This window comes from Hyposmocoma kahamanoa, unplaced genomic scaffold (genome assembly GCF_003589595.1).
Source record: "Hyposmocoma kahamanoa isolate Upper Pololo Valley unplaced genomic scaffold, ASM358959v1 145875, whole genome shotgun sequence".
Classification (NCBI taxonomy): domain Eukaryota; kingdom Metazoa; phylum Arthropoda; class Insecta; order Lepidoptera; family Cosmopterigidae; genus Hyposmocoma; species Hyposmocoma kahamanoa.
This window is the reverse complement of record NW_020653520.1, coordinates 5564-29392: the sequence shown is the minus strand read 5'-3', so window position 1 is coordinate 29392 and position 23829 is coordinate 5564. Positions and strand designations below refer to the sequence as shown.

Genomic DNA, 23829 nt, shown 5'->3' with positions numbered 1-23829 from the left:
GCAGTAATGTGAGCATTACTGCGTTCTGGTTTAGAAGGGTAACGGGTGCAGTGGCAGTGCCCTTAAGATCTTTGCGATTTAAGCCTCTGAATGGCACTACAACTGTTATGGATAGGCGTGTCGCTTACCACGAAGCGCACGACTTGTTTGTCCCGTCACTTGGTATTTTAAAAAAAAGTATACACGCCGAGACTGACCTCTGCCCACATTACCATCACCAATCGATCTATAAATTTGTGTCGTTGCTCGTCTCACATATTTTCTTTCGGTATAACTATGATATAATCATCTTTCACAGCACAGCGTTCTGTTATTATCTTACCGGTTTTCATGGTGTCGTCATCTCTGAGGTCCCTGGTTCGAGGCCGGCCGGGTCAGTGTAGAAACTTACTTTTCTATATTGTCTCGGGTCTGTGTGTTTGTGGTACTGTCGTTGTTTCCGATTTCCATAACACAAGTGCTTTAGCTACTTACTTTGGGATCAGAGCAACGTATGTTTTGTTGTCTAATATTTATTTATTTATATTATTATTTATATATGTGACGTATAGAAGCTTACCTATTAATGCTGGACACAGAAGGCACATTATCTTGGCTGCAGATACCCTCACTCAACAGTCTGTCCCGAATTTCCCACGCGAACATCGTAGGGTTCTCTCTCTTGTAAGCCGCGATCGCGTCAACCACAGGTGGAGTTGCTACTTTTGGTTTGGAGCCACCGATGACACCTGCCTTGAAGCTGCCTGTTTCGTAGTACCTGTAAAGAAAGACGATGTATTTAGTTCAAACGTTTGTTTTAGTTCTTTATTCATCCTAACGTCATTACTAGTCTATCATAGCTTTGCAATTGGGACATCTTCAGCTAAGATTATTGATTACTCATCATGGACGTGTGTTAAGGCTTTTGTATTTTTTATAAGTGCTATTCATAAATGCAAAACAGTGTAAGTACCTATGAGCTCCGTGCGCAACACTAGCACCGCTGCGCGGCAGAAGGCGGTTAGCCATTTGGGGATCGATATATCTGTAAAAATGTGACTGATCACAACACAATTCTAGAGTACAGATACATTAGCCTATGCGATAGTTTTGCGTGCACGGAGCTGGAATTTGTTGGTCTCAAAGCATTAGAGATAAAAATCTCTAATGCTTTTTGGAGAACAACCAATTTTTCTTGATACATAAATTATAGCCAACAATTTGCAATCTTTTACAAGACAGAGATGGTCAAGAACAATAAAGTCACTGAATATATGTAGCCAACAAAAATATCAGTTTTATTTGTATCGCTATTGGTTGTAACAAAATCACACCCACCAAAAGCCTTGAAATCGGACCATATTGCATCCTCAATAGTATTCCCAAATCGGTCATAATATTCGGGCCCTATTTCGGCCCTGCTTGGGCCCTTTTCAACAGCTCGCATCCCGCCCTGTCCTTTGGGACGTGACATTAGTCTGATGAAAATGAAATTCCAAATGCCATATAAAATAATGGCAATGTATTATGAGAATTTGATTAGAAATTAAGATGGGGTTGCTATTGTTCACTTTTAAATTGGCAAGTAATATTGTTTCTTTGACGAAAAATATTTCAATTTTGAAACTGTGCACAAAATGAACGGTGGGAGAAAAGCGGCTTCACAATTTGAGGTTCGTATATATCTATAACTATGTTTTGTAATTTACGTACATTTGTCAATATCTAGTAGCATAGCTCTCGCTAATAGTTAATCAATATATTTTAATAAAACCCCAGAAACGTTACATACATGCCATATCATTGGTAAGAGTAAGCTCCATTTATTTACAACACAAACTTTAAGGTACCTTATTCAGACAGATAAATTGTTTGATTCAATATCCTATATTCCACGTCCTGCAACGTATTTGTAAATACCTATAAGCAGCAGTTGTCTTTCTCCATCAGTTACACCGTTTATTTCTTTAAAATGATAAACAAAAACAAAAAAATTGTCCCAATTATTTTTTACCTGTTGTAATGCCACTGTTTCCAAAACAGACTATACTGTTTTCAGCAAGCCGGATATCCTAATATACAGATAAGCAGCAGTATCTAATAAAGTCTAGATTGCAGGTAAATGTGATTGTTAACCCACTTGCCAAACGCGGAAGAACGATGTTTGATTGGTAATAATCCCACATCAACATAGTCGCATCCTGAATTAAATACACGGTACGAATTTATTTCCCTAGAGAGTAAGAGACTGCGTGCTTTGTCACAACATGTAGTACGCAAATGTAGTGATTATCTACACTGCTGTGCAAAGTTGACTGGCAATTTTTAATATGTGCACTGTAAAGAATTGGGAAAAGGGCGGTTTTAGATTCGATTAGTGTAAAATTACAAAAAAATATAACAAAAATCTTTATATACCAATATTGATTTTATCATATTAAAACGTGTATAGAAATTTTCTGTAGCGTGAAAAAGTAAAAACATAAATAAAAAACAATTTACTATGACACATAATATAATATAAGAATTAAAATAGCTCCTTGAGGAACTACCATACAATTTATCAGAAAACATTGAAATTACTTCAATTATTATGCAACCAAGTTTCGAAACAAGTACATTAACTGAGTCAGTGACAGAATATATCATGCATTTCCAGTGCGCTCCCCAGGGAGAAGGGTAATGCATGCTTTGTATCGAGAGTAACCCACTCAAATGCTTCGATTAGATTGTCCAGTGAACTCTTCGAGTTATTAGCCGAGTTTTAACGATACATTTTTGATGATTGAAAAAAAAAGACAAAGTTAATTGATAAAGTTTTATTCAGAAATAGTTTCGTTAAAACTCATTTTTTTAAATATGTATAGGATAATTGAACAATATTTCTTTATTTTAACTTCTTCCACGTTCAAGAACCAGTAACGCAGGTGCGATCATAAGTTACTTGTTAGTTGATTAGGTATACATAGTAAAAAAAAATATTTATTCAGCGTAATTGCGAGAGTTACATATGAGTACCAATGGACAGAATAATGTTTTCGTTTTTGTTCTGATACATCTAATAGTAATAGATCCAAGGCAAGTGGCATAGTAACACAACTTTTAAATTTACAAATTTTTAGACACTACTTCAGGAATTAGGTACGTTTGTCTTTACAAAATTAACAAGACTGTTGTATTTTCTAATATACTAATTAAAGAAATTGACATAGCCATAATGATGTTTCTCAATTTAATAATAACTTATCAAGAAACAATATTATTATCAATGTTGTTATAATATAATTTATGAAATTTCTTTTTTAATTTTCTAATTTAAGATGTTAAATTACGCCTCAACTTTCATCGTGAGTATGTTAGATGTAGATAATGCTGTAATTAGTTTTCCATATCTTTTACTGTTAATTGTTTTTTATTATTTAAATTGTTCTACTTTCTCTTTTAACTGTTATAATATATAATAATTGTAAGAACATGAGTTTAAGTACATTAAATGCGAGCTTAACAGTAAGGTTTATTTTAACTAGTAGAAAGCGATGTATAGTATAGTAATGTTAAAATTGTTATTATTTAGTGCATGTTAATAAATAGTGGAACTATACGTATTTATTTGTTACCGTCAACATCTTTACAATTTGCATTGCCGTAAATATATAGTTAATTATGAATTGTGATAACATTAAATTACTTTCATCATGATTTGTCAGTGAAAATAGTGTCCAAAAAATAATCAAATTCCTATATTTTGGCATAATTACGATTTTCTTTAAACTTTATAATGAAAGTTTCAAGTTTCGTTTCCATTTGCACTTTTTCTCCCCATTTTTCCTTTTATTGTACGAAATTACCAACTCGCATCTGATTAATCATTTCTAAACCAGTTTTATTCATAACAAATCCACTTTAAACTGGTTCTATCCAGTTTTCGCCGCACTTAACTAATTTGGCATTAGGGTGTACACCCGTGTGTTTTGGCGAATTACTCACAATCGCCCTGATAAGTCAATTACGAGTGTGATCACACCCTCAAGTGAGAGTGCGGTGACGTACAGTTGGAGAGAAAATAATGTTGTTCATTTGAGTTTGTTTGGGTTAAAAAGTTTATTTCGTTTTTACATTTAAAACAAACAAAGTAACCGAATTGTAGACATTAATTTATTACTGAATAAAGATATTAAAATACGAATAAGCAATTTGTACTTGCGGAAATGTAAAACTTTTTTAATTGGCATAATTTTCCGTTAATGTATGTTTTAGGCCTTGAAAGAACCAAGATTCTTAAAAACAAAACCGAAAATTTAATAATAATAATTGGGTAGAGTGTCGCTTCTATCACAAATGCAGAAAGCGGTAATGCTCGTCATTTCTTGAACTTGAGTCCCTGACTCCGGCTGCCTATGCCATTCCGTCTCTCGTTTGAAAGTGGGAGCTTTTTTAAGGTTCTGTTATACACGAATTTAAAATAGATAATCGAAAATAATCAGTATTTATCTAATGGATGAATCAATTCCAAAAATAACTAGGCAAAAACATTCAAGTTAAAACTTTTCTATATCAAGGTACTAGGGTTGTGACGACAAGGGTGTCTATATCCCTGGGTCCCGCGCAACATTATCGTAATGGGAACAAGGGCTGAGTGATGCGAATATTTTCAAATCTGTTAAGCTTTGCTCTTTTTTTAGCATAGGGAAAATACTGTCTTGTGTTCTTTAAACAAAGTGCATAGTTTTTATATTTCAAAGTAAAAAGTCTAATCAGCAAGTTACGAAATATTGCAGTGAGATGAAAATATAGCTATTTTCTTGATATTGAGACGTTGATGGTTCAAATTTCTCAAGCGGTATGCGCCTGTGACAATGCGACCTACTTCATCGTCATTTCACCTTTTATCACCCTCTTTTCTGGTTCCTGGCCACTATCCAGTTTGAAATTTTGAATTTCTTAATCGTTCTATAATTCCTTTTCTTCGTCATTCTTACTTTGCTTCGTTCCGTCGTCACTCCCATCCAAATTCTCGAAGAGAAAGGAAGCTCGGATCCACTTTATGTTGTGTTTAATATGTAGGGAGGGTTTTTATATTAATGCACCTGTTTTTATATGTGTATTTTTTGTATCAGTATTCTTTTTATTTTTTTCAACTCTTGTTATATTAAATTTTATGTCAACCAAACCTTTTTAATATCGCCAAGGCTATGCTAGACATCTATGACTTAAATCATTAAATTTTTGAACGTTTAGGTATTGCTATACCTCTGGCTAATGGTGAAATAAAACATCGACTATGAAAAATGCTGGGTAAATCCATTCTTGAGTATCTTTGTTATGTAGAAAATTCTTTGATCTTGTCGATAGAGTATTCAACAACGTCTATGGGTACTAGATCCCGCATATGTCGTCTCGTTCCTTTCCAGTACGTCTGGCGTACGTATTGGCAAACCCTTTCACGCTTACCCCTCTGAGAACGCAGTAATCTTCAAAGGCGGTAGTACGTCTCTGGAAACAGCACTTTCACTAAGAGGTCCACTGTTACTCAGCTTGTTAAACTGATTATGTTTCTTGTAAACTGCTTATTTTGATTGGTCTAATAAATAAAGCCCAAACCTGGACTCTGTGCGTATTCTTTTCGCGGTCCATCATTTTTTGGATGCATTTTTAAAGAACTATGAGATTGCCCTGGTACTCTGTCTATGGCCCACCTTTGGCAACAATCAGCAAGTAACTTACGTCGATTGGCAAACCTTTTCACCACGATGGCAAGAATTTTAATGTATGCCATCGATACGACAAGAAGAAGAAGCAAACTAAGTTCTTGCTAAAACACGGAAATAACTTTTCTGTTACCAGACCAAGCCTAATTTTTATTTACATTACAACACAGAATTGACTGCCTCCGCGGCCGAACGGTTACCATGCTGGACTGCCACGCAGAGGTCCCGGGTTCGATCCCCAGGCCGGGAGAAATATTTGTATGGCCTGCATTTATTTCTCTCGTGAGTTTGGGTGTAATTTGTGGTTATCTATGTGTGAGGCCATGGCACCCACGATATAGGTTGTCCCTAATGCGTAGCTATGAGTGTGTGAGTTTTGCTTATGCTTACACGCTCTTTATAAGGTTATATCTAGATTTATTGCATCACACAATCACTTCACTTTTCCCCAAACGTCATAGTATTTTACATTTATGAGAAAGAATGTAGTAGTCCAATAAGCAACCAGTAATTAAACATAGTAAACATTGCTTTATCTCACCAGATTATAATAGAATTTTAAGTGCAAATCAGTCATGGTGTGAAGTTTGCCACAATTTGTTGCTCGTATCGAACATATTGAGGATCTAGATAAGCGAGGGGTGCTTGTATTGGATTATTATGGTTTATAGAAGCTTATTGGCTTAGAAATGAGGGAGTATGGTAGCTAGAACATCAAGTTGGTGTAATTTATGACACATAATACAATATTGGGATTAATATTGCTCCTTGACGAACTACCACACAATTTATTTAGAAAAGAACTGAAAATTGAATTTAATTAAAAAACCGCCGATGCACACAACATTCTACACCAGAAAATTAATAAAGATGTCATCTTTATTAACTTTGTTAACGAATTTGATATAATATTCTTTTTTTTGCCTAGTGTTAAGCAACACGCCTGTTCATAATAGTTGCAGTGCAACTCAGAGCTTTAAATTGCAAAGACCTGCCACTGCGCCTGACACCCTTAGGCATAAGTTGACAAGCCCCATGTGCCTGTAATTTCTCCAGCACCCGTATCCTTCTAAACCGGTTACATTACTGCTTGGCGGCAGAAGTAGGTACGATGACAGTGCTTACTTAGATGAAGTCTTTCACAAGGAACTCTACTGCTACATGGTATGGTATATATACTTTTGAAATATTTACAAAAAACTAGCTCAGAAGTTTTACAGTTTGTTTAAAGTTGTCGTATAAAGTTTTGGTGTACTGAATTTTGATATCAAATTTGGCGATATCTTATTTTGTCTACATATCTCTATAATCCTTTGGATCCCCATTACGGTAGGTAGAAACTATCCATTGCAATTTTACACGACACCGGCAAACCTATCATACTTCATTTATATCATTTATCAATCTTTTCATACAAGCCTTGTTTTTTTTTATAATACCTATAGACGGGACGGACAAGTCATGCGTCTGGTATTAAGCGACTCGTGTTTTGTGAAATTGCAAAGATCTAAAGGGCACTGCCACTGCACCCTTTACCCTGAAACATCAGTTGACAAGTCTTATGAGCCTGCTTTTTCTTTTCTTCATATTACGCTCTAGAACATTCTGTATTGGATCGACAACGTCCTCTTCCAATGCTGTCTTCTGCATTGGCTCTATATATCTCGTTCGTCACTCTACTTACATTTAAGTTTATTCTAAATTATTTAAATATACGATGAGTAGTATTCATAGAATAATCAAGGAAGGCTGAATAAATGAAAGTAGTCCATACACACAGTCCTGCTGCAATTAGTTGTTTTTCCGTGCGCCCGCGCAGAAAGCGTGACGGCCACACTTCCGTTCGTATATCAGTTTATATCACGATTCTGTTGTTGATATTTTATTAGTTGATTGTCCAGGGAAAGAACTTCTAGTTGTTAAGGGTACATAAAATGTGGTTGATGAACCTGTCCAGGAAAGCAGAATTTTCGTTCTTTGTCATCGTCAAAGTCGCGGACCTTAAATTGACGACATTAGACTAACGCAAGGTCTTGGATGGCACAAACTACGACAGGCTTTTACTCAACAGCTTATTATACCCGGCAACAGGTGACGCTGTGCTGTGATATGATCTTATGGTTCGTTAGGTTTCCCGTCAGTCCAGGATCTTCTTGGGAATACACTACCATCTTGCCCATTTCTTTCTTCCCTCACTGCTGTGTTCCAAGTTCAAGTGTAGAAAAAGATAGTGCACTTACAGATACGGCAGATGATCTTATATCCCACTAATAGCATTCATTTGTAACGTTAATTTTATCACAGAAAACTATATGCGGCAGTCATTCATTACTTTCCTTTAAGTGGACTTACTTTTGCCGGTTCAAATACTATAAATTGAAATGAAATGGTTTCGCTTGAATAGTGGATAGGCAACATCAATTTCTATTACATTTTATAAGTACACAAACCATTTCGACGGCCTTCGTGGTCGAGTGCCTTGCACACCGGTTTTCATGGTATCACCATCTCTGAGGTCCTGGGTTCGCTCCCCGGCCGTGCCAGTGTAATAAATGAACTTTTTTATATTGTCTTGGGTCTGGGTTTTTGTAGTACCGTCGTTGTATCTAATTTCCATAATATAAGTGCTTTAACTGCTTACTTTGGCATCAGAGAAACGTATGTGGTGTTGTCTAATATTTATTTATTTATACAAAACTGTAGTTAACAGAAGCTTACTTAGAACTTAACGTCATATAGATGATAGAACTGAGATATATTAGAACTATTTTATAACTTACTCCCAAGGTTAACCCTAATTAATATATGGCGTTTAAAAGAGCGTCAAACATCAATAAAATTGTTGCTGTGATCATTATGCTTGTTGTTGCAAAAATTGTGCTTGATAAACTCACATTAAAACAAATTCCATTATACTTTAAAAAGTCTTGATTATTTCAATTATTGGGTAGTTCTTCCATTAGGACTACTTCTACTACTGTCATAGTTAAAAATATGTCATCCCCGAAACTAAGATGTGAATAATCCCATTGCAGTCATTGGTAGAGTGCATAAAAATGGCATCAGACAATCCCGTTCCCGGCAGAGTCAAAACAAACGCGTTGGAAATCGGACGAGGAACAAATAAATTGAAAGGCAGAGAGTGTTCCCATTCAGGGCTGTGATGTCCTCCCATCCCGCGGGAATAGGGTTGTGACTTGCTCCATTGTTGAATAGGACCGGGAAAATTTGTCATATTTTTAAGTATCATTTTTATACATGGCTGCAACAGATAATTTTAAATTTTCAAAATAATGATGTAATTAAAACGAGTGGCAAAAGTTTTCCAGAGAAGATTTAAATAACTGACTGTATCGACCCATATGTGACACTTTGTTGAGCATGGGTCTCTTTTAATTGTCTTCTTAACTGTAAAATTTGAGACAAGCATCGAGAATGGCGGCCTATCTCAGAAACGCCTAGCTGACGAAGCAGGTAGGCTCGTTGAGAAAGAGTTCGTTCAAAGAAGTGCTGCCACCTTGCCTATTTCTGCCGCAAGGCAATTACTTGACTGCGTTCCGGCTTTAGAGGAAGGAGAAAGGATGAGAATGCTGGGGAAATTACAGGCACATGGGACTTGTGAACTTATATCACAGGGTGACGGGCGCAGTGATAATGCCTCTCAGATCTTTGGGCTTTAAAGCTGTAAGTGGCACTGCTACTGTTACGGACAGGTGAGTCGCGTACCACTAGGCGTACTACTTGTTCGTCCCGTTACTTGGTATCGTAAATTTTCTTTCAACAAAATCTAAATCTCCTAAAAATTTTCCCCAACAACTTGCCCCATCTCTAGCGGTCAGTTTTCAATTTAAAACAGACAATGGACTGTCCGGCGGCCCCCGCACTTTCATTCATCGTCGTGTATTTATAACAAAATTACGCTGTTTCGTTTTGTATGGACTTGCATGAGAAGTATATAACCGCGGTTAGTCACAACGGGAATATGTATTTTTAATAAAGCACTTTTATATAAACATTTGGTTTGAATAGTTCGTTGTGCTGTTATTAAGTAGGATACCTCTTTAGCCTTCTGTTTTTTTAGTAGCAGTAGAGTTTTGAAAATATTTCGTCCAGTAAAGTAGTGCCGCCATACCTATTTCTGCTTGGTTTTGAAGGGTAATGAATGCTTTAGAGCTCTTAATGGCACTGCAACTGTTATAGGACCAACGGATGGGAAGAAAAAAAAAGCGGAAACTCATCTCCGGAGCTGTGTCACCTGTGTCAGTACCACCGAGAGGAGTAGACCAGTGCGACGAGGACGGCTTCAAAAAGGTGGAAAAGAAAAAAGTACACTTAGTGGCCCAGCCCCGACTGGCCCCAACCATCTATTGCATTCAGCGGTAAAGACGACGTATCACGACTTGTCTGAATGCTACCTATACGTATCACGACTTCATTACTCCACAAAGTCTGCGGATATTGTGGAGGTCATACGGGTGAAAGCCAAATATTCCCTGACATTCATGAAGGAGGGCTTTTGGCCGAAGGGTGTCATATTCCGGCGTTTCCGAGGACGGCTATCGGACACCCACGTTGCGTCACACGTCGCGGTCCATACGTGTAAATAAATAAATAGTTTTTATTTTATTATTATGTATGCTAGTCTATTAGGTATGTGTTTTACGGGTCTTTTGTAACCTGAAAATAAATAGATAAATATAGATAAGCGTGTTGTTCGTCCCGTCACTTGATACTATAGAAAAAACTACTTCTCATTCTCAGGTTGACAGTGGCAATGCCCCTAAGGTCTTAGCGATTTAAAGCTCTGAGTGACAATGCGACTGGCACACGACTTCTTCGTCTCATCACTTCATATTATAAAATAATCTCAGTACAGAGTACTAAAAAACCGATCTCAAAAGTACGTGGAATTACATCTATTTACGAAGTTTTTTTGAAATCGGTTACCGGAAAGTGCGCAAACCCGGATTCATCTCCTAGTTCGCCACTATACGGAACTTGATATAGGAGATAATAAAAATCGGTTCTCACTACTCAAAGTATATTGAGAGAGAAAAACGCCTTGAATTAGAGAATAGCAAAATCAACCATTAAAGTAATTTCTCCTCATAACAAGATTTAGGCGCTATTTATAAAAATGAATCTTCATGCGTGAACAGCCACTCTTAGGGTCGTATTCCAGAACTGTACTCAACGCTCAAGTCAGGATTTGAGCAGACTTGAGGATGATTTGAAGCACTGGAAATACGACCCTAATGGCAAAGACTTGAGTATGATTATCAGTGCTCACTGCAATACTCACATCCTGACTTGAGTATTGAGTAGAGTTCTGGAATACGACCCTTAGAGGTAATTGATTTTCTTCAAAATTAAAAGGGACCACTATGGAGGTACTACTCTCTTTCCAACAAAAAAAGAATCATGAAAATTGGTGCACAAATACCGGAGTTATCGCGTAACATACATACAAAAAAAACACAGTAGAATTGAGAACCACCGTCTTTTTTTGAAGTCGGTTAAAAAAGGTATTCCATATTTAAACGGGCGTGCTTCCTCTTCTTATAGTGTCTATGTTTCTTTTATTATAGAACCTATTCTTAACCCACTTAAAAAGATGGAGAATCTCAATTCCATTGCATGGTTTTGTTGTATGTGTTTTGGTTTTTGTATGTATAAGATAAAATATTCCACCTCTAAGGGTGGTAAATTAGGGGATGAATCAGGATTCGAGCACTTTTCGGTTACCGATTTCAATAATACTTGACAAATAGATGTATGTAATTCCACGCACTTTTAAGGTCGGTTATTTAGTACACTGTACTTCTTTCAAATTTTTCAGGTCTGACAATTATTAGGTTTTTTACATAGTTTAAAATATGTTTAATATGAACTCATTATTGCCCGGTTACCTACATGTTAAGCCAGTAGATTTTCAATATTTTTTTGAGATAAAATAAAAAGTCGTTTATTGCATAATTTAAAAATAATGTTGCTTTGTATGTAAACATCCAGTAACCGGAACAAATTACGGGCCATTGACTTTATTTTATCAATTCATTATAAAGTCCTACTGCTGGGTATAGGTCTACTTTAAGAAAGTTTAATGTGGTTCAGAGACTTACCCACATACATTACCCAAGAGCTTGTTTTAATGCGAGCCTACATTTTAGGAAGTGAGCTGTAAGACACCAACGCTCGTGTTCCGAAACCCGAGAGCTGACAATTGATATAAGTAAAATAAGAACAGACGGAGAAAATTTGACACAGATCCGACGTCGACAAGCGCCTGAGGGCGACTGACGGTGCAGCGGCTGGCGCGACGTTAAACCGCTATGCATTTTTCAAATTTTAGGATAAATTTTAAATTTTTATTGAATTGATATTCAATAATTTTTTGTGAAATTACTCCATTAGTTTCTTATAATTATTAATACATAGATCGAACACTCAGAAAAAATTCCTTCGATCCGGCCGGATTCGAACCGACGTCTTCTAGCATACCGTGGCAGACGCTATACCAACTAAGCCACGGAACGAACCAGCGAACCTCACGAATTTTTCTATGTGCTTGCGCCGTATCTTTGTATTTGGTTTTTCAACAACTTTTTAGTCATAGCGCCATCTATGAGAAATCTATGAAAGATTTATCATCCAGTTAGTACCTTTACAGCTATATTTAGGATAAATGTTAATTTGTAGTTATACGGGGCTTCAGTTAAAAACCTAAGTTTAGCAGATTTTCTGTATTTAAGGAGAAACATCTACGTATAAAAAACGTGTCAAGTTAGATATTTTATTCTTAAACAATTCGTTTTAGTTTTTTGTATTAGACCATTTTCGGGATTTTATATAAAATCTGGCAAAGTACTTCCTATCGTGTAACATATTAGCACATTCTTTAGTCAATATTCTTAGGTGTATCGTATATTTTTTGTGAGACGACGTGGACACTCACGATGCGGCTAATCCACCAATTTAAAGTCGCTCAACGAGCTATGGAAAAGGGCTATGCTCGGAGTTTCTCTGAAGAATAAAATTCGTAATGAGGTTATCCGACAGAGAACCAAGGTCACCGACATGGCTCGTGCAACAAGCAAGCTGAAGTGGCAGTGGGCTGGCCATATCTATCGAAGAACCGATAACCTATGGGGAAAACGAGTTCTAGAGTGGAGACCGCGACTCGGGAAACGTAGTGCAGGACGCTCTGCGGCCAGGTGGAGTGACGACCTGCGAAAGGTTGCTGGCGGGAAATGGCTTCGACAAGCTGAGGACCGGGCGAAACGGCGCACATTGGGGGGAGGCCTATGTCCAGTAGTGGACTGCAATAGGCTGATGATGATATATTTTTTTTTATTTATAAACACCTAAACCATTTGAATAGCAGTACAGTTTTTCCTGCTTCTCTTCCGGTAACTCGTTTTTAATATTCTTTTGTTAAATTTCAAATGGTCAAAATCAAGCCAAATGCAATTACGATACAAGTTAAAACAAACAACATAATTACTAACCGGCGCTCGGTTAAGTTACCTCCAGATTACTGCACTTAACCATCGGTTAACCGCAAATGAGATGCCGTTTAACTGAGATTTGTTGCCCAGGTTACAGTGATAAGTTAACTCAGTTTACTTTAAAGTTATGTTGAATGCAGTTTGCATTGGATCATTTTACCTATATGTCCCACCGACGAGCATGGGGTTTGTTTAGTAAATGATCCAATAAGGGTTGCAGACTTTTGTGGCAAACTAGGGGATGGACTAACTTTTTAATGATATTTTTAATTGTGTGAAAACTCTAATTAGGTTAGTGTCAGACTTTCTGAAAGATTTGGAAAAAAAACATTAGATTATATAATCAGTTGAGTACTAAAAAAACCGACCACAAAAGTGCGTGGTATAACATACATCTATTTCCCAAGTTTTATTGAAATCTGTTACCGGAAAAGAAAAAAAGAATCATCAAAATCGGTTCACAAGTTGCGCAACAATCATACAAAAAAAGATAAAATAGTCTCCTTTTTTGATGTCGGTTAAAAAGCTAGACATAATATGATGATTACAATCCAGTATCTTCCGCATGCGTGATCCTCCCTATCAACCTCTTGCATAGGAACCTTCTCAGTTCAGGTCCTGACCCGGATCAGACCGTGTACAGGTTTGTGACCTTTGTTACGGACTTCTCAAGGCGCTAGTGCCTCCGGTGAGCCACCTCGGGTGCACGCACAGTACCTTCCCTATAAGGCACGCTCACTTCCCGTTGTGCTTTGCGCAACTAACGATTGACACCGCTAAGCCGTTGACTCCAAAGTCCACTATCAAATCTCTTTGGTGACGGAGCTGTAGGGCACGCTCACCCCTAGACGCCGAAGCGTCCCTCTAGTTCCCAGAAACCTGCGTGGCTGGATATATAGGGTAATTTGCGGGGAGCATAGTTTTAATAGCAGTACAGATCATTAGGAAAGAGTTAACCCAGGGAAGTTCTACCACCATACCTACTTCTGCCGCCAAGCAATAATGTGAGCATTATTACGTCCCAGATGTGGTCAGAGATGGGCAGTGGGTAAAAACCCACCAAATCGCCCATGTATTAACCGGGTGTTTACCCAAAGTTAATGACATACTTATTATAAATTTCGATGTAAAATATCTGTTTCAGACGAAAAAGAGGCTACTCGTTGCAATCCTATGGATCACATTTCGATCCAATTTTTATGAAGATCGATTCATGTGCATACGATCTAACGATTTTTTGTGTCGATTTATTTCAATGCATTTTTCAAGCGAACCGATTAAATAGAAAGACCGAATCATATAATAAATAATTTAAACAAACCTCGATTTACAACAAATATTTAGTTGTAAATAGATTTCATCCTCGATTTTGGGCATTTATTACCTACATTCTCGTGTGGGTTAAAGCGGCAGACATACAAATCATATTTGTGTTGTTAAAACGAGCGATTCGTTCTGTGTTTACTGTGTTTACATTTAGGGTCATATTCTAGAACTCTACTCAATGCTTAAGTCGGGACTTGAGTACGATTCAAAGCACTAGAAATCATACTCAAGTCCCTGCCATTAGGGTCGTATTTCCAGTGTTTGTGTTGCCAGTGCAGTCCTTTTTTTTTTTTTTTTTGCCAGTGCAATCCTGACTTGAGCATTGAATAGAGTTCTAGAATACGACCCTTTGGTTCTCGGATATCTCTCAGAGAAAAATTTAAGGAGACTGATATCATGACTGTGGCATCACAGTACATTTACTCAAATATTTTGTATGCCCGTAAAAATATACACAGATTAGATCTTTATAATTACTGTATTCTGGCAAATAAACTTTTACTATTCTATTCTATTCAATTCTATTCTAATAGTAGTTTCCTGGACGAACTCTCTTACAATAAACTCTACTGCCACCTACTAAAAGTTTCCTCAAAGTATTACTAAAACAAACACCGTTTAAGTGTCTATTGTTTCTTTGCGTTCATAAACACTATCGATTCTTTACAAAAATATAACAAAAGGGGATCACTAACTATCATCCATTAAACGTCTATACAACCGCAAACCAGTATCATAACTGTGGCGTCGCAGAACATTTACGCAAATATTTTGTATGCCCGTAAAAATGTACATAATTTCGTTAAGAAAGAAGATATCCATATTATTAACCTTACCACTAAGTCCAAACTTATGGCACCACGATTTCGTTTAACCAAGGCAAACGACTCTTTTATGGGGAACTGTGTACGTTTTTACAATAAGATTCTGGGGCATATATTAACATTACCATTTCCTAAGTTTAAAAGTAACATTAAAAGCATTTTAATTGAAAAGTCATGTATGTTTTAGATAAAGAAGTATGGAAAGACAACAAGAGTCTAGAATCCACACAATTATGATTCAAAGTGTATTCCATAGCATTTAAGTTTAAATGAAAGGAGCAATCCCTAGAGTTCCTTGCTCGTTCTTCTCAGAGAGGTCAGCGTAGTGAACGAGCAGTAGCTTAAAAAATGACATTTAAAAGTGTAAAATTTTATATATATATATATTATTCTTACTTGTTTTCATCATTAGAATACGTATATAGGTCCGCGAGGGGCAACTGAACTGTTTTATACTGTTGTACCCTTTTATATCATTGTATTTTTGTTACAATTCATTTCCCGTCCACCAGAGACGCCCGTGAAGGCGTATCACTGGCGAATGGCCCGGACGCCCGCTGTACACAGGTTTTGCCGTCGAGCCCGCTATCTCTCAGGTGGTAAGAGGTAAGAGGGCTTATATACTTATTCTAATGATGAATAGAAAAGAGGGTGATAAAAGTTGAGATGCTGATGAAGGAGGTGGCATCTTCACAAGGTCGATTGTTGCCCAATGTACGCCATACGTACAGGAATGGTACCTACGTCATACAAGAAGGCTCCTTTCGTGATATAATGATGTGTGTCAAAAGCTGTTTAATATTCCAAAATAACCCCAAGGTAATAACCCCTGCCATTCATATCACATTTCATAATGTCTCGTAGGTATGTATGTCACATAAAGCCATGAATCATATAACAATCATCCAAAAATTACAAACACAATCTGAGTATAGCAATTACTCTTTAAAAAAACAGTGCCATACTGTTCTTGTGTGAACAAAAGAAAATGACATAAGTGTATTGTCTATTTAACCATTCGGTTAAGCTAGAGCTGTGACATCTCGTTCCGGACAGTACTGATCAACGTAACTTCGCAGTATAAGTGCTTTTGGGTATTTTTCATGTTAGATTTCTCTGTGTCTTTATTATTGAAGTATGCGAGTTACGGGACGAACAAGTCGGGCGCCTGAAGTTAAGCGATACGCCTGTCCATGACAGTTGTCACTCAGAGCTTTAAATCACAAAGATCTCATCAGACCAATGTCAATTAAGAAAAGTTTGTTTGTCAAAGTCGACGTCAAATAATCTTTATATCATAGGTAAGCAAATTACACTTGAAACTGTCATATTGATTAAACTGTACTGCACGAATGTAAGGCAGATTCCCTTGAGAAGAACGAGCGAGAAACTCTACGGGTTGCTCTTTGTAATTATGCATTTGTCATTAATCATAATGAATACATTTATCATTAAAATATTTAATTTAAACATCTTAGGTCGAGAATACCTGAAAGAACTAAAGGGGTCACTAGTACCGATTTTTGTCATCCAAGTACGCAGAAGCTGCTTAATAACCTTTAGTATACGGTTTTTGTTTAACTGTAGTGCTCCTATGGGTAATCGAATCTGGAACCTCCTCACCCAGCGCCACATTGCAAGCCGTTGGAAGACTGAAGCCGTCAATAAATCTAAATGAAGCCGTCAATAAACCTAAGTTCATAACTTTTGTCGTTAAAACTGCCAGTAACGGGCACTGACGATTATTTCGTTATTTTTGAAAATCGAACTCAGTTACATTCCACAGCCAGGACCTCCTTAAAACAGAATGTTTCCGTTGACGCAATGAAAATTGCTAAACTTATTTTTCTTCGAATAATTATTAACTATGAAACTAAAATGCATCTGCTAATAGCTGGCACCCTAGTATACTGGCATGTCATCTATAAAACATATTATTATGCCAATGGTAGGCAAAGATTTACATTTGTAATGCTGTAATGTACTTCATTCGTAAATAATTAGCATGTGATTGTTCATATTAAAACCCATTTTGTAAAAGTCGTTGTTGTGTGTTGTTGTCATTGATTCGTCGAACAAAGTATGACTTAATATATCTTCACAAAATCTTGAACTCGTACCTTGATTCCGCTAATTTATTGACTAGTATTAATATTAACATTAGATACAACCCTCGGCGTCCAAAGGCTTTTGTCCTAAATGTTTTTAAAAACAACACATGTTATTACAATCCCATAACAAGAATGTGTCGCACATATAATGACCTTGTTAAGGACAATAAACAATTAGATATATTTAATTCTTATGTGTCGCGTATTTAAAAAGTCCGTCTCAGATGTCCTCAAGTAGTATAGTTAAACTATAAAAATTAAAAAGTAATAATTTCATTTTAACACTTTTTCTTTCTTTTTTGTATTTTCTTCTAAATATTCGACCATAAAATTTTGCAATTTATAATTAATTGACAGTAGCTTTCCTAAATATGATATATGTTTACGCTCCAGGTTGGCATTCTGGTTCAAATCCAGTTTTAAACAAAGATGTCGACTGCCGTGTTTGTCTAATAGATTAAAATTGGAAAAATTGAAATTCCCTTATAAAATAAAATAAAAAATACTTAGAATGAGTATACATGCAAAAGTTGTGCCAGTAGAGCATGCGCACACAAAGGTATACCATACAATACAAGCCAAATATGCCAAACCACAGGCATTTATTTTTCTTAACCATGCAGTTTTCCTCTGCATGTTTTATATATTGGAAGTCTTGTGTTCCAGTTAATATGACCATGTGTTGTGCTACATTATTTGTCAGAGCTTTTTGTAGCCTGGTTGTTCTATACTAAATAGACACGAGCGCACGCGCCGCCGTCTTGTGCAGCGTATGGAACGGGAGCACTCATACAACTGTATGTATGGAAGTGTTTGTTGTCAGTGTGAGCGAATGTGGTGCAATATGTATGATGTGCCGGCTGCTGACTTGTTACTTGTAAGTTTTTGATAAATAACTTTACTATTATGGGTTTTAATAACACGATTTAGTCATTTGAGGGTTAAAATTGCAATTTCATCATCATCTATATCTACCTATTATACGTTTCACAGCTGGGCACGGATCTTCAGAATAGAGAAGGTTTCGTCATGATCCGCAAAGACGTCTCTTCATATTTTTTCTAAGGGTTGTGGAACAATGTTTTCTTTGACTGATAACGAGGGGTGTTGCTAGAAGTAAACAATTAAACATGTACGTCACTTAGAAGGTACATGTAGCCACAGGTATTCGAACCGTGGACCTCTCAATTTAGAAGCAACAGGCTACTATCGCAGTACACTGACATAGGCCTCTCCCAAAGAGCGCCATTGCGCCTGGTTCTTAGCTTGTCGCATCCACTTGCTGTCAGCAGTCTTTCGCAAGATCGTCTCTCCATCTGGCTAGAGGATCCTATACTGCGTTTACTGAGATATGGTTTCCACTCAAGCACTCGCTGTTTCCTATAGGTTATCAGTTCGTCGACAGATATGGCCAGCCCACTGCCACTTCAGCGAAAAGCTAATGGTTAATTTCAAATTGATAACCTCCATGGTCGACTGGCTTGCACACCACTTTTCATGGTGTCGTCGCATAAAAAATTTACTATTCTACATTGTCTCGGATCTGGGTGTTTGTGGTACCGTCGTTATTTACCATTTTCATAGCACAAATGCTTTAGTTACTTACTTTGGGATCCTAGCAACGAACCTATGCGATGTTGTCTAATATTAATAATAATAGTACTTAATAGGTCAAAGATAGTCTCTAACGTAATGGAACAGAGGTGTAAATTTAAAAAAAGCGCACATAACTTCCGAAAAATCAGCGGTGCAAGCTGGGATTCGAACTCACGGCCCTCTGCATGACAAACAATTAAGCTACCACGGGTTTTCGTAGTATATTTATAAATGTATATTCTCACATCTATAAACGTTTATTTTTTTTGGATTATGTTAAATATTGGTTGTTGAAACCCATCCCATCTCCAGAGCGGAGAGATAATGGCCCTAACTGAGATCGCTACTCCATTATGTATTATGCCAAGCGTAACAATTGTATCAAAACCTTCTTTTTACCCAAAGGGTATCTATTTTTGATTATTCATAGTATTAAGCATGCGCACAAGCCCAGTAATGGAATTATCTGCCTACGACTGTGTCTCGAATCATACACAACACAAGTATCTTCAAGGTGCGACTGGATTACAATGACAGTTGAACCCGGATCTTTCAACGGTTTCATTTTTTCATGTAAATGGACTTGCTGTTGACCTTTACCTGACCCTGGAGCGATAAGATCTACGATGGAATGAGCTCGCACAGAAGATGCCTATTCAGTCCCGGTATGGTTTAAACAAAGAATGTAAAAAAAAGTTAGCAAACTGGTTGCAAAAGTTAAATTATGGGGATACTGAAGCTATACTTCATCCAATAGTGTGACTCTCACGAGCATATAGACGCGCACACACACATACACACACATCCACACACACTCATTTTAAATTTAAATTTTACTTTCAGTTTAAAAGTACAATTTATAATTAAATTCATCTATCTAAAGATCAAAAGGGTATAAGTGTAAAAATTATCTTTAATTACATATATTTCATATTTTGTTTCTCTCTTACAATCTTTAATATGTTCTTAGTAATGTCATAATATATTATGTATTCTTCCCAAGGGTGAGGACCTAGTGACTTGTAGTACAGGTTTTAAGCCTTTACCAACAAAAAGCTGTTAATGTTTCTTAAATTACTAAGAACCTTCTGACCGTGTTTTTGTGGAGAAATAAACATATTATTATTATTACTATCGTAGAAGATACTCGGGTTGTGTAAGCTCGGAAACATAATACATAGTCAGGTGTTGCAAATGGGTTACATTACGACTAGAGTGTTGTACATGACCCTGAATAGGGCACTGCAAATCGATTTTTTTTCTACTATATCGAAAGACGGGACGAACAAGTCGTCGCCTGATAACAGCCGCAGTGCCACTCAGAGCTTTAAATCGCAAAGTTCTGATGGACACTGCCACTGCGCCCATCAACCTGAGACATTTAAGTTGACAAGTCCCATGTGTCTGTACTTTCACCAGCATCCTTCTAAACCGGAACACAGTAATGCCAATTGAAAAATGACATTACTGCTTGGCGGCAGAAATAAATAAGATGGCAGTACGACCCTGGACGAACTCTTTCACAAGGAGCTCTACTGCTACCTTAAAATTTTCGCTTTTGATCTTAAATTATTTTGACATCAATTTTCAATATTTTACTGACTTGTTCGTGCCGCCACTTGATGTTAAAAAAAATACAAAAAATCTGTATTAATTCATATCACCTCGTCAATTACAAGTAAATAAACTCATCATCACTCAACAAAGTGGTTTTGGGTGTCCCAGGTAATGCCCGAGAGTGAATTTCGTTATTCTGGTAGTCATGGTACAGGGACTTTCCTCCTTTGACACAAAGTAATTTGTTACCATTATTATTTGTATACTTTTAGATTGCGGATGTAAAACATTGGTTTATAAAAGACGCCATTCCTAAGCAGTTTAAGTTTAACGGAAGCAAAGAACAATGCAAGCTTTGTTAAAAAAAACTTAAATTACTGTTTTTACTACGTTCTGCTACCGTCCTTGTACACCTATTTTTTAAAGTAAGTATGACTGGTCGGCCGGGGTCTGGAATTCAGGTAGCAAGCATTCCAGCAGCAAGAAGAGCATTTGCTGGAATCAGGACCGAACCACTGGATTCAGCTTCATAATCCCAAGATCCTTTCTACAGAAGGTCATGACTATAGTAGAATCATATACGTGAAGTTATTGAAATTAAAAAACACCGTAATTTCAACCGAGAAGACGGTTTTAAGCTTTCATCGTCATGGGATCCAGTTATCAGCAAATGTAAACTACATCAAGTGTCGCCCGACAAGTCGCCGGATGTCGTGAGGGTTGTGTGTCGGTCTAGTAAGAACCCTAGTGCACAAATAAATAATGAAGATCAAGTGCGGGTAGTTAGAAAAACTCGCACGGCTGGAAAATGCGGACACCGGCCTCTTCAGTCCTTTCGAGACCATGGACGTTGCAACATGTCCGAAACGTTGAGGTAATTCAAATATGTTTTATACGTGATTAAGTCCCGAATTAAAAATCAAATCCCGATACCAAAAATTGGGAAATGCATGTTCTGAATTGGTGTTCTGAGAAGTGCCCCAGAATTCTGTTGCTTTGGTACTCATAGTACAGGGAATCCTTAGTTAGAGACCAGGTCAGTGATGTGGCTGTCTGGGACATTATTATTTTATAATAAATGGCGGGTGTGACGACCCTTGCTATGCGATGCGAGTGCACTGCGCGATGCGTTCGTATACATGGCGAGCAACAGTTGTGCACACATATAAGCTTTGAATGGAGTTACAAATACAAATATGGGACCTAATGGCGGCACTTCACATGGCTCTGCCATGTAGACCCAATCATACACTGTAAAGTCACTTACAAAGTTTTGATTTAACAGCGCTCATATGCTTTCTCTAGACCTAACACCGTGACATTTCAACTTTGGAGGTATTAGTGTTTTTGAGTAAGATATTAAAAATGAAAATACACTTTAAACTCTAGAAATTATTATGATATAACACGGTACGCAGCAACACAGTTTTTTAGTTTGACAATTACGCGCGCGAAAACTTTAAGAAAGCGAAAATTCTCAGATAGTGCAAATGTCTCAGATAGCGCAAATGTCTATTAACATTTGTCGCGGCTCAAATTTGAACAATAAAAAACGACTCTCTCTCGTTTCAAACCAAAACACTGCAAGGCTTAATACAGTGTTTTGAAATTTCATAACAACAAGCATTTTCGGCTGTTAACGAGGGAAAAGAAATTTATGCGAGTTTCAATAGAAATAACTTACTTTCCAAAGTAAAATTATAATGGCTAGATATATTTCTTTAACGTACAACGTAACTTGGCCCGTGGGGTGCCAGTGCCTTCATTAATAGACTTTTCTATGTGCATGTTGTCGGATTTTTGTATTTGGTTTTTCAACGACTTTTTAGCCGTAGCGCCATCCACGAGAAATCTATGAAAGTATTTCGTCACCTAGTTAGATAACTTTACAGCTACCAGCACTGGCTAGAATGATGATATTAACTGTATTTAATTTGGTAATTTATTGAAAATAATTATACACATGTTGAAGCACTTATTCTTATAAATTTCTTTATGGCAACGACGTTGGTACAATAGATTCATAATTTTTGCTCTAGTTTGCCTTTGAATTACTTCACCACGTGTTGGGTCTCTTGGGTTTCCCAGACAGTCTATTAATTTTTTAGATACAATTGATTGGAAAAGATTTTGAAAAGGGTTTCGTCTCTAAAGGCAGTAAATAAGTAGTCGGAGCCTTTTTATTCTTTCTGCCAGCTCAGTTGCAGAGCCAGCCCTCTTGCTGGTGTGCTGGAGATGGTATAGAGGCAAGTGTGTCGGCACATGTGGCATCCTACACCAGTGCCCGGTCCATACACCAAGGGATGAGAGTCATTACGACCTGGCGTTTGCCATCTGTTCGCTTACCTAGATAGTATCTTGGAGACGCATCCGTGTGATACCCTGAGCTGCCGGCTGATGTCACAAGGTCTCACTCCTGAGTGCGCCAGCTCGACTATCCGTTGTCTCACCACGTCAGGTAAAGGTCTTCCGTTCACAAATACACCGCCTAATTGGTTCACACCGCCGTGACCTGGGAATAAAGATATTGAAGGTTAGATAATATACCAATAAAATACCAAGTGATGGAACGGACAAGTTGTGAGCCTGATGGTAAGCTTTAAATCGAAAAGATCTTGGAGGCACTGCCACTGCGCAAGTCCCTGGTGCCTGTAATTTCACCAGAACCCTTACCCTTCCAAACCGGAGGATGGTAATGATCACATTACTGCTTGGTGGCAGAAATAGGTAATGACAAAATTATTCATAGTAAACGTGACATTGTTGGGCACGAGTTATTGGTACTTGCAGCCGCTGGGATTCGAATCGTCGACTCTCAAATTGAAAATTAACCATTTTCTTACTGAGTTACCATCGCTCTCTATCATGACTATGATATCCTCTAAAGGTTATGTAAATTTCTTGCAATAATCGGAAAAAATATTACACTCTTAATAACAGTCCATACTGTCCAGTTTCTTTTAGACTTTTTCTCTCCTAACGTATAGATAATAGGAACGACCCAGTGTATAAAGGGCAATGCCATCTATGGCATGTCACAACTTTATAAGTCGATGTCGATGCACACATTGTATACATTTATTTTTGTATATAATAAACAAATGTATTTCTTGGCCGAAGAGAGAAAATGTAAACTTAATAGACTTCCATACATGAAAGAAGAAGTTTGTCCTGGGAAGTACTGTAATGTGAGCATTACTGCGTTTCGGTTTCGAAGAGT

General features: G+C 37.2%; 1 protein-coding gene across 1 annotated transcript; it reads right to left on the bottom strand.

The window, feature by feature from the left end:
* Positions 1-555: 555 nt before the first annotated feature.
* LOC113240513 (paired box protein Pax-2-like) lies at positions 556-23476 on the bottom strand. Its single transcript, XM_026477844.1, has 3 exons — positions 23461-23476; positions 22956-23121; positions 556-757 (listed from the first exon to the last, which is right to left on the bottom strand). The coding sequence occupies exons 1-3, from the start codon at positions 23474-23476 to the stop codon at positions 556-558; spliced, it is 384 nt and encodes a 127-aa protein (XP_026333629.1).
* Between the last annotated feature and the right edge of the window lie 353 nt (positions 23477-23829).